We start from the raw sequence: 12,671 nt of genomic DNA, 5'->3' as shown, positions 1-12,671 counted from the left end.
AAAAGACATTGTCACTACTTTATCAACCTTTGTAAGAAAGTAAGGTCTTATTTTTAATGGGAATTAAGATAATGACTTAAAGGTTTATTTTGGGTGCTTTCACCTCTTACCTTCAGGATCCAGCAGTTTGGTAAGCCCCAGTTCTTTCTCAGCCACATTGAAAGCATTCTGAAGATTGTAATGAGCATTGGATCTCTTCAAGTTATCGAACTCTATCACATCAGGTCTGCAAAGGATCAGGAATAACAACAAATGTCAAAGAAAAGATTGTAGTATATAGTCGTTATAGACGTTACTACTTAAACAATAAAAACAGCAAAAATACTTCAGTTAAACCATTCTTGGTCGGTTTCATTCAACTAAATAATAGTTTATTAATCCCTAAAAATTACCAATTTTTTTATTAAAGACTAGATTTGGAGGAATAACCAGAACAGGGCTGAGTAACAATGAAAGTGAATGGAAGAATGTCAAAACCCTCTGTCATTCATGTACATCATGACTAATCTGGCTGCTTTCAATCTGATGTTCAGCCTTAAACTAAAACTATTCCAGCAGGGTGTGCAGCAGAGTTAGTAAGACTCAAAGGAATGAAGTGGGTTATTATTTCTGTGATCTGGGTCATCCAACTCCCACTTCGTTCTCAACCATTTTAGTCATGCTGCAGGCTGAAGAATGAAAGGGGACTTGTACAGAAAAAGAGTTAAAACAACTCAGGGAAGGAAAATTAAGTGCTATTCATTTGGATATTAGAAAATAGTATCAACTAAATCAAATAGGTTGGTGCCTAAGAGCGGTTAGTTGGGAATTAACAGAGAAGTACATAGAGCGGTTGTTGACCTGTGTTTGTGCACGATGGCATTGAACGCGAGACCGTCTCTCCAGCTGGTGGTAAAGTTATGGATGTTGACATTGGGATATCTGCAGAGAAGTCATTGATCATTATTCCTGTGCAACAAAATTAGAAATGTTCGTTAAACACATGGCTGGTATACATGGCCATACAATCCTCACCCAGCAGTTTTCATTTGGCACCAAAGCAACAGGGCATCTTTAGCGGATTTCTTCTCCTTATTGTCTTCTGTCTCCACGCTAATGTCTTGGATCTATTAGAAAATAAAGTTCAAAAAGTAGAAATGTGACAACATGCTGGGGCATATTTTTGACCTTTGTTTGAGAGATCTGACAACCCAGAGTCAAACATTTTCAAACCAAAGAGGTTTGGAAAATCAGCAGAGCTCCAGGGTTACTAAGTTACCTGGAAGCGAAGAATGATGGTCCAGATGAGACCAAGGGTCAGGCGGTGGTTTCCATCCACAATATCATGTGAACCCATGTTTTCTAGATGGACCTTTTGTTCTTTGAGAAATTGCAGGGCTTTATCTACATTTTCCAGGCAGTGGATACGCATGCGGCCCTTAGTGGGTTTTGGCTATGAAGAAGGGAGAAAAAAAAAAGGTTGGACTCAAAGTTGAGCAGGAATTATTTATTATATGAAATAATAATCATACATGATGGGAAAATGGGCTTCTAGGAAGTTAAAAATACAAAAGAACCAGTTCTTCAATAAAAGAAACAAAAAAATGTTTTAATCAGATGTGGAGTGCATTGTGAGGAATGTACTGGGGAGGTTAAGGTCAACGATATGACAAATCAAGGCGTTTTCTTTGTTGATACTGACCAGCTGTTCTCCTGAGAGCACTTCCAGCAGGCGAATTAGCATCCGGCCATCTCGTAGGTCTGTGTACAAGTCGCCGATGCGACAAGTCACTCGACTTAGGTGGGAGTTTACCCATTTTGTGAAGGTCTTCTTCTGTACCGCTTCTCGCTCGTCTGCAAAGGAAAGGGATGAAATGGGGCTTGGTGAGCAGACGTGAATGAGATTTTACAAACAGTCTTAGCTGGCTGAGACACAACCAGCATAGCCTACAGTCATTAACCAAGGGAACTCTATAACCATGTTCACACCCAAACTCCACTTTTGAGACAAGACAGATTTAAAAAACACAAAGAATGTGAAAGAATGAGGAGCAGCATACCTCAAAGGCACTCCTCCACAGTCTTATCTGATCTTTAAAAAAGCCCAGGCTAATCAACCACCAAGTCTAAACAAGGGAAGTCCGTAAACAGGGGAAGTGTTTTCTTGGGGGGGAAAATGATTTGACATTGACAATTGTATTTTAGCCTTCACCCTTTACCACTTTTCTCCATTATCTTGTCACATCAGCATAATTTGCAACCTGGACTACAACCAGTGGACCAAAAAAAGAAGTGCCATACCTCAATGTTTTTTCTGCTATACAGCCTTTTCTTTCAATAATTAGACATCACATTACAGCGGATGACAATAGGTCGATAGAACTGTTACAAAGCAGCACAGTGCTAAGAAAGAACTGCATTCTGGGATTCAGGCGGATTCTACATTGGATCTTTCTGACGTTTTTGCAGACTAGCTGCCTGTGCAACAGCCTCTGTTTTCCACCAAGCAGGAGGACAGCAGTGACCCTTGCCAACACAGCATTGCAACACAACGAAAAAGTTAAAGTCCCACTAGCTGTCCACAAGCAGGACCTTCACACTCCAAAGATACCAATCTGCTGATATACATGTGAAGACAGACAGATCCACAGAGACCACATGAAAAACAATGCTCAACAGATCCAACTCTGATGCCAAGATTTCAGTGGATCATGGACTAAAGTGTCCCATTGTTTTTATTTTGTTTGTTTATTTTTATCAATAGAATCAATCCATAAAGAAGCACCTGGGATAACTGGACAGGACAGCAGATCAGATCAGTGGTGTGTTGTGGTAAAAACAAAAGCAACCTTCACTCTGCCTGCTTATTGTACATCCGTGGAACTCTTTCCATCCTGCTGTGCTGTGTAAAAATCACCAATGTCATTTAGCTGGTTCTAGCTCGTTTTATCCACACTTGTACACCTCGTGTACCATCTTATTAGCAGTAAAGTTCTGATAGTGTTACTGATGCTACACATGACAGAAGCAAAAGATGATTACATTTAGCAAAATAAGTCAAAGTGAAAAACATTTTATATTTCTTCTGTGCTTCCTTTTGATCGGAATACTGTCCCTTGATGTCAAAATGATAACCGGTAGTCAGGGCTCTTTTAGCAGAAATGTTGACAAAGCAATCAAGTTATAACCAACCTGACGGGAAAAAAAATAAAGGTTAAAAATAATGTGAAATCACAGAATCATCCGAGTTCTAGCCTACAAAAAATAAAATGTTTAAACAAATCTTTAAAAGAAATCCAAATAGGTTTAAATAAACTACAAAGTCATTTAGAGCCACTGAGTGCAGACCAGTAACAGTAAGTGTTCTTTCTGGTTCAGTTCATTTTACAGATAAGATATTAAGTCTTCCCATTAAGTGAGAGGTTTTACCTCTTAATAACAAACGTGACTGCCAGCTCTACGCCTTAGTTCATTACGATCACTGTCATGACATCAGATATTAGTGGAGTGATGTGGAAAAATGCATTTTACACCAAATTCAATGACATTACATTACAGTTTTTAAGAGCAGGACTAAACAAAGAAACACAAGAAATTAAGCTGCAACAGCAGCTCAGACATATGGACTGTAGGAGTAAGAGGCTAATCCTACTACACAATCTAACAAGGTGACCTAATTTCTAAGACACAAAGTCTCCTTGCCTTTTAAAAACACAAATCTAGGAGTGTATTTGCTGTACCTAGAACATAAAAGGAAAAGGTAGAGGATAAAATTTAGACTGATCAGAGCACTGCAGCTCTGTTTCAACTAGTTAAAAAGCTGAAATTGTTGCAAGACAGACATTAATGAGGATCTAAGCATTACGCCAGTGAAAGAAGTATACATTTATCTGCAGAACTTTAAATAAGAACAATTGCAAAAATAAAAAGGAAATTAAAAAGTAACTAAATACATAAATAAATAAATATTTTTTTGTTTATTCAACAATAAGTAACAACTAGATAAGAACCACACCAGTCTCATGGAGGGGTTACAGGTAGCAGCCTTTTGGACAATTTGAGAACGCATAAGGGACAACTGGCAAACTTTAAAATAAAGTGAATTACAGCCATCTAGCAGACATGAACAGTAAAGGCATGGAAAAATGTCTCAATGTCATTTCGCAAAAAGAATTGTTCTAATGTCATTTCATTTGCTTCTAATACAAATATTTAGATGTATTTGTGAGGAAATTTGAACATGTTTTACTGTATTCCAGACAACGCAGCAAACTTACAAAGAAATACAAATTATCAAAATAATCTTGAGTAAAAGAAAGTTTAATAAAATCAATTAACTTGTTCCTCTCTGGTAGCAAACCAATATCATGCAAAAATCTTTGCATTTAAAAGATGTTTAAAGACTGAAAAATGTAATCCATAAATAAATAATGGGGGAGAAAAAATCAATTATAATTTGAGCTTTGGTGATCCCCCCCCAATATTGTTGAAATTATTCTTTATTCAAACCAAAGACTCAAACTCAAAACATTTCCCCACATTTTGGCTGAGAATTGAAACAAACTGAACACTAAGAAACATCGATAAATGTATTTATATGAAAAATTGGCTCACTGATGGGAGCTCCTCTTATAAATACATGATAAACTCTTTTATAAAGCTATAAGCTATAGAAGCAGCACAAAAATAAGTAAATAAGTAAGTAAGTAAGTAAGTAAATAAATAAATAAGGACAGTAGGAAATATAATATTTTAAATAAAAATTTTAAACTAAAATATTTTTTCTTTCAAATAAAGCTTCAGCACGCTCATTTCTAAAAGGTATAACACGGTTATACTAGTCACAACTCATAGATGTCAACCAAATCTAAAAGTAAATGAGTAAAAAGAGGAATAAACAGGTGCAGCCGAAGACATTTGAAGTGTGGCAAACCACCAACTGTCACTTAAAAAGAGGAAAAGGGGCCAATTTGGAAACGCAGCCTTCAAGGGTGGAGCAACAACTTCAGAACTTTTGACCCGTTCAGCACTAAAGTTGTGTACTCAGCATCTTTACTTGAATAAAAGAGAAAAGAAAAAAAGATATAAATAGAACCCAATCCTTCTGATCAAATTGCAATAAGGGAGCCACCCTGCTAAATTTATGAAACATGATTTTTTTTAAATTCACATTTTACCTGAGGTTTTCTATGGATTACTTCACTTCTGTCAACAAGAACTTTCAACCCTAATATTTTGTAATACAAACTCTTTTTTGGCAATACTAATGCTAGAAGTCCTACCAATAGTAAAACTGGTACTATATTGTGACAGTACTTCTAATGGAGTTAAACAAAAGTGCCTCTTAAAAAAAACCTGCTGAACCAAGGGTTTAACTATCCATGCAAAGCACTGCATGCAGACAACAATTACTACTGTACTTTGCGATAAGTTTCAATAATGTGCAAGGTTGAGTCATGCATGTGGCATCATTATATAGTAGTTCCTGATATGGGACTTTTCCAAGAAGTGCTTTTAAACTGCAGATGAAAAACAACACTCTTTGAAAGTCAGTCACTTTTACTTTTAGATTTTTCGTTTTAGAATAGCAAACCCTTTTTTAATATTAACAATAAAAGCAGAATGACTGATACATTTGGCACAAAAGTGAGTACTATCAGAACCTCATTAGAAGAGTAAAGTAAAGTTTTCACAACTGTCACATAACATGTTAGTTCTATAAAGCTGACAGGACTGTCTTTTTCATGATATACTGCTCATCATTCAGCTAATATTTCATCTATTTGTGTCTGGTCCTTTTTATTTCCAAAACGTTATTTGTAGATGTAGTACTTCTGCTTGAGTTTTACTTTACAAGAACAGATTGATTAAATGATCATATCATCCTATATCAAAATACCCCCAGACTGACAAAATAAGCTAGTACAGATGGGTTGCTGTGGCATGACTTTAGAGTAGTCTACATTCCAACTGGGCATCAATCATGTTGAGACAACACCTAGCATTGAGGAGAACATAGCCATAAGGAAATGGGCAAAGGTCCTTGAAAAATCCCATCACTTCTAATTCTTCACAGAGAAGACAGAAAAGGGGGAAAAATACGAACACATCTGAAAGAAGCAAACTTAATGTCAACTAGAACTATAGTAGAGCACAGTCATCGTCTAGCATCATCATCAATCTAACTTTAGCTAATGATTTAGTTTTTCGGGAAATGTTAATGTTGCTGCATCCATTGAACAGATCTTAGATAATTGACAAAAAGATTTTAAATTAGAACATTGCAAGTTCATCTATTAAAGTTTAGATTTTGTCACACTTGTGTTCCATTTTTCCACTTGGAGTATTTCATATTTGTAGTGGATTTTAAATTTTCCAATCAGTTAACAATAACTTGTTGGTATTTCTGCACATAATTTGTCATTATTGATGATACAACACTAGTTGGTCTGGAAATGCCTTTAAACTAGTAGATTGTGCTGGTGGAACATGAGACTTTTGCGATATGCGTATTGCACAGCATAATTATATAAATACATTTTCGATTTATTGCACAGGCCTAACATAAGCAATAATATTTGTACATTCAGGTATAAATGAGCACTAAACTCTACAACAGAAAGAATAACAAGCACAAGCTACCAGAGACACGGAAGTTACCGCTGAAAGCGGCTTGTGCGGCCGGATGGAGAGCATATCCGTCTTTATGAATGACTTATGACGTGAACAGTTATTTCGTTTGCACGTATTAATTATTTTGTTCACACAATTTAATTATTTCGAGGGAACGTAATAGTATTTCGTGGGAACGGAATATTATTTCGTGCAAACTAGATATTAATTTGTATGAACAAGATATTAATTTGTGGGAACGAGATATTTTTTGTTTTTTATAATGTCAGGACACGGGCTCAGTAGTTACAAACTCTGTGATATAACAGATAATAGTAAACCAATAGTGGCGCAGATTTTTTTCCAAGCACTGAGCCGCTGTCACCAACGCCCCCCATTAAATTCGTGCCCTGGGCAATTGCCCGTTTTGCCTGTGCCTGAAACCGCTACTGCTGTATGTATGTATGTTTGTATGTATGTATATACATACATATATACATATACACATATATATACAGTATATATACACACACACGCATACTTACAAACCAAACGCATCTCCTGACTAATAGGCTGGTCTCCAACCCCTGTCATTATATTGTGACACAGTAAGACATCTTAAAATACAAACTGTTACCAACACACAACAACTCTGGTTTGGCTTGGGCTTATGGTTGGAGTTATTATCTTGGTGAGGATGATGAATTAAGCACATAAAGGCAATACTTGGAATTACATAACAAATGTGTCATTTTTTTTTGGTTTCAAATGCATCTCATCCAAAAAAGAAAAAAAAGCCCCCAAAACTTGATCCAGGGAAATAATCCTAACAAGTGAATTACTTTTTTTAATTTTCCTTTTTCATTTTTTGCATCTGCAGTTATTTATTACACAACTGAAACTGTGTTGTTGATTTAGAACATTCTTTTCTTATCGCTGAAGCTAATGAAATGAGGAGCGAAATGGTTCAAGAAGACAATCCACCAAGATGATTCAACTTCAAGACATTCTTTTCTCGTGTGAATCTCCACCTCTGTTTTTGTCCTCTGTGTATGCTAATGACATATTAAAACTAGTAGTTACAGGCATCGCTCTGTGTTTTAGACACATATTTGGGCATGTCTAGTGGCTTTGAGCGTGTTTGTACCTGGTAGAAAAGTTTTAGTATATGTCAGAACAGGACTAGAATGTGGGCCTGCCTCAGCCAGCGGCCTCTTTTTAATTCAAGATACGAAGGTTAAGCTTCCGTTTTCCTGTTTCAACATCTAACATACTGAGGCTCTTTGGATAATGATTGTTATCTGCGTTTAATCTAAGCAAATAAGCTGCCAGACTTTATACTGACTTTGTTGCTCATGGTGCCTGGGATGTGTGTAGTGATAACATGTAGACATGTTCAACACTCCCTAAGAGTAGCTCAAAGACATCTGAGGGGAATCCATATCAGGATGACAATGCAAGGATGATGTCTTCATCAATTGTTCCCTCACACTAATTCAGGTTTAACTTTAGATTATAGGAGACCTGGACACTAACGAAAGCAGTGACTTAGTTTTGTCTTTATTTACTAATTCTAACACAGGTAATCGGTTGATATCAACATCACCGTTTTTTTTTTAAAACCTATCTGGACTGGTCTTCATAGTTATTAAAAAAAGACTCTCCTTTTTGTTTGTTGTTGGCTTCCCTTGTCTACAACACACATGGTTTATCTGTTTTGATGCATCATCTTTATGCCTTTACAAGACAGCAAAGACTTTGATTCAGACCTCAGCCCAGGCTGGCAAATGTAAGGACTGTCAACAACTTTAGCTCATTTTGTACTTCGACTTGGACTAACCTTCTTACAGAGTCATTCCTGCCGCCCTTATTAGATTTGCTGGGAATGACCTTGACTTTGTTAACCCAACTGGTTTTCCGTTTAGAACCCTGAAAATGTATTACGAGTGTCTCTAGGTCACCTCCTTCAAAGGAACGAGTAAACTAACTCTATAAATGTGTCTGCTTTATTAACCTTCGCTCTGACGTGATCCATGTGAAGAAGGTCATCGTAGCAGGGCGCTCATTAGTCTGAGGCCAGCTTTTACCGTCTTTTTAACCCTGATCTCATTATCTAACATTTCTGCCTACAAGCAAACTGAAATTAGTAGGTTATTTTGATTAGTGCACACACAATATATATTTTTTCACCAAATACAAATTTAATTTCTATGAGCGGTTTGACTTCTTACCATAGACAGTAAACTAAAAAAAAAAAAAAAAAATCCTCAGAAAAACAAATACATGGAAAGTTGATTTTTCTTCCTCATTTTTGCCCACATTGTCAAGTCAATCCCATCTACACAATCAGCTGACTAAAGGGGACTGTGCTTACTTCAACTATGTCACAAGTTCAGCTGTGAAGCTGTGTCATTACCGGTGTTTTGACAAACATTACAGTGTGACACAGAATGACTGCTGGTAGCACCATCATCATGCTTCAACAACAAAAAGCAGATGGGTGGCATGTTGTAGGCATGAAGTAGCAGTTTATGTGATGGCAAGTAAAAGATATCCTCACAAGGAAACATTAACCTTAATCACAGCCTTTGATCGTTGAGCTTCAGGTGATCTGGTGCTCAATAAATCAGCCAGGGACTTTAAAGTGTCACTAAATGTGGTAAACAAAGAGATTATTTATTACAGGAATAAAATGAAGTCATGCGACATAATAAAAAAAAGGCTGAATGTAGGTTTGTGGTTTCCAGCCGTCTTTCTTCAGTGGTAACAGTGGGTGTTTTGAGGCAAAACAAACCTGGTACAGCTTTCCATCTGTGATGCAAACAGTGGGAACAAACAGTCATTGAGGCATTGTTTGTATGTAAGATTTTACCAAATAGAATCAACTTCTTCTTTGACAGCCTGAACTGAGATTTAGCATTAAAATATAAACAAGTATCCATGGCAACAATTCAGACCCGATTAAAAAAATTTTTAACTGTGGGTCTAGAATATTTTAATTAGTTCAAGTTCAAATAAAAAGGTATTTTGGTGAAAAACAAGTAGACATCACTTAATTAACTACTGTACATAAAAATAAAAATATCTAAGCCATAAGCTGCTGTATAGAACTACTTTCCCCTTTGATGGAAAACTATTTTCTAAGAAACAGAAAACATGTAAATTAGGAAGCACTAAGAGGGCAAAACAAAGTGAACATGACACATATGCACCCGCTCTCACATTTTCCCGCCTGTAAAAGCAGAACTGTTCTTTTGGTGTTTCACGAGTAATGTGGTTAAAGTGTGGAATCGTTACACATGGTTAAAACTATCTTTAACCATTCATTCGTCTAGTTTCATATGCTGTACATCTGTTGTCATGACAATAAGTAACCAAACAGGTACGATATGGACCCTTCTCTGCAAGTAATCCTGCCCAACACGGATCTTACTCAACCTCTCCTTCAACTGCATTTTTCAGTGCCATCTGCAGCTACAGATGATAATAGAGAAGGTAGGGGAGGAGGGGACTTGCCAAGGGTAATCCCCTGAGACATAGAACAAACACTACTCAAAAACATGAAGACAAAATGACTTCAAAATGCCAAAAATGCAGAAAACATCGCACATGTCCAAAACTTCAATCTCATGTTACAAAACATTCGATGTTAGGGAACCGGTCTTAGACAAATGGATTACCCTGGTGTCTGCTTGTTGGTTGCACTCTCACCCAGGTGACAGAGATACAGCTGGAGGCCACAAGAGCCAGCGGTGCTGAATGATATTGCATTACCACTTTCAGTTAAAGTGCTGCCGGGTTTGAAACTTAATCCAACAATGACCTCATTACAGTAAGCATACAAAAAAGACTAAAGGAAAAATAAATACAGCTGCATGTCCTCACAAACTCCAATTTGTTGATAACATAGAATTGCACAGTGCAGAGCAAGTAGGTGAGACGGATATAAGGACTGTAGGGTTTCAATGAAAATCAAACTGCAGTGCAGTTAGTAACGTTTATTTGAAGAGCGTCATGCTGCTAATGCCTGCTGAGTAACAATCCAGCTAAAGTCCACGGCAACTGACCTATAGATAGGACAGTGACCCCTTCAGAGCACAACGTAACTCTTACTGTTGTTTGCACAATGACAGGAAACTGGCATTACAAGGTATTTATTTTGGAACTCAAACCTACTTTTGAGGAGCACTAGAAACAAGAACGTGAACTTTCACATGGAAACTCCAGTGCTCTGTTTATCCACTTGGTGCAGTAAGACCAAATAGGATTAACATGGTACCATCTTGCTGTGCAGTCAGGGTGCAGAGAAAAACATAGACACTTAGAAAACAGCCACTCTCCCTTCATCTATCAACAAGGACTATTGACTAAAGGATGTGACAGTTGGCTTGATATTCTAGTGTCTTCGTCTCCCTTGGTGAACCAATCAAGCTTATCACTCTGAATCGCTTACAACAATTCCACTGCTTTGAATGGGTTCAATAATGCTAAAGTGACACAGGTCCTGAAACATTGTGTTTATCATTATAACTAGATTTTTAGCCACAAAAAAAGCCAAATGACCCCATTTTCAAATAAACATACATGAACTTTGTGTTTTCTATTGAAAACATTTTACAAATACTTTGGGAGGAGTAAAGTGTATTCACAAATGATGTGAAAAGCCATTCCGGCATGTTTCTAGATGTAACTCAAGAAGGAGTGACAGAAAAATTAGCTGCAAGGGTAGTCAAGCTGGAAAGGCAAGTGGGTGTTGCCAAGAAGTATGTGCGCCTAGTTATGTTTTTACAGCAACCTTTGTCCAAACCGTGTTCAATCCAAGAGTTAGTGGGCGACATAGATAACACAGCACATATTTCTTATAGGACTGACCCTTTAATCTAGATCTTTATCTAATTTAATTCGTTTTGTAATATCCTTTCATGAAGGGAAATGTAGATAAAAATAAAAGCATACTGTCACCACTTTTCTTTTTTCTTTGACTTTCAAGTTTTAACAACCGGGTTATCTTTTCTTGAGTGACAAGCTGAGACCAAAAACAAAAGGATATGAGACAAAAAAAAGCATATAAAGGCATCTTGTTTTCATGAATGCCCCAAGTTGCATGACTATCTCTGAAATGTGCTAAAACGTGTATATTTTTTAAGGTGGATAATATCTTTTCATTAGATCTTATCTTTGGTCAAGGGCACTGGTAAAGTAATGTGAAATGTGTAGCTAAATTCTTCAAATCTCCTTTTTACCAAACGTTTTTACAGACTATTGTCAAGATGATGAACAAGCAGGGAATTTGGTTCCAAAACTAAAAAGCAACAACTGTTGTCCATCAGAGACACATCTGCACTCCTGGTTGTAGGCAGGGTGGGAGCGGAAACAACTGCCTGATCTTCAGTACTGACAGAGTTTCACACATGGCTGCACCCACACACCCAGCACACATTTAGCTGCATCAAATGCTTCACCTGCCTCTTATGCTTTGTTGCCTGTAGCTAAAAAAGAGCTAAAAACTATCGTGCAAAAAAAAAAAAAAAAAATCATACATAACAGATTGTAATTCTACATGAACACTAATCTGTAAAATTAATCGGTTTTACTTCAGTAAATAAAAAGTTGGGTTTTGTATTTTTTTTCTTCAGTTTACACTTCGTCTCTGGTGTAAGGACCAAAGGCTTCAGTGATTTTTCTGCTTGGAGCCTTCCAAGCCTCTAAGGCTCTGTCCAAAGACAGAGCGGCGTATTGTAATAAGATAGGAGAGGACAGGTGGTCGAGTGATCAGGTGCCAGACTGCCTGCCTGCCTGCTGTAGATCGGAGCTAAAACCTTCTGTGCAAATACTGCAAGTATCCCGATATTTTCACTAATAGAGCAGAGAAAATGCACAGAGCTGTAAGGCCATATTTAAACTCAGACAGGTAAACTTTTGAAAAACTATACATTGATATAATTTCAATGTAAGCAAGTTAGCTATATTTTCATTATCTAACAAACAGCATACATATTTTTGGGAAAAATACGGATGTTTGTAATAAACTTTCAAAAAACTTCACTCTCAATAGCAGCATCAGTAAAGGTGCGGGTTGT

At 37.0% G+C, this 12,671-nt stretch overlaps 1 protein-coding gene across 6 annotated transcripts in view; it reads right to left on the bottom strand.

Moving 5' to 3' along the window:
* LOC101155789 (spectrin beta chain, non-erythrocytic 1) overlaps positions 1-12,671 on the bottom strand; it is a 45,872-nt gene that overhangs the window by 16,843 nt on the left and 16,358 nt on the right. For all 6 annotated transcript variants that reach the window (XM_023962901.1, XM_023962903.1, XM_023962905.1 and 3 more), the window contains 5 exons: positions 1,682-1,833; positions 1,259-1,432; positions 1,015-1,106; positions 841-921; positions 111-226 (listed from right to left, as the gene is read on the bottom strand). In XM_023962901.1, coding sequence (XP_023818669.1) covers positions 111-226; positions 841-921; positions 1,015-1,106; positions 1,259-1,432; positions 1,682-1,833 — 615 coding nt within the window. The remainder of the gene's footprint in view (positions 1-110; positions 227-840; positions 922-1,014; positions 1,107-1,258; positions 1,433-1,681; positions 1,834-12,671) is intronic.

The sequence above is a fragment of the Oryzias latipes genome, chromosome 14 (genome assembly GCF_002234675.1).
Source record: "Oryzias latipes chromosome 14, ASM223467v1".
NCBI classification, from domain to species: domain Eukaryota; kingdom Metazoa; phylum Chordata; class Actinopteri; order Beloniformes; family Adrianichthyidae; genus Oryzias; species Oryzias latipes.
This window is presented reverse-complemented; position numbering and strand designations above follow the sequence as displayed.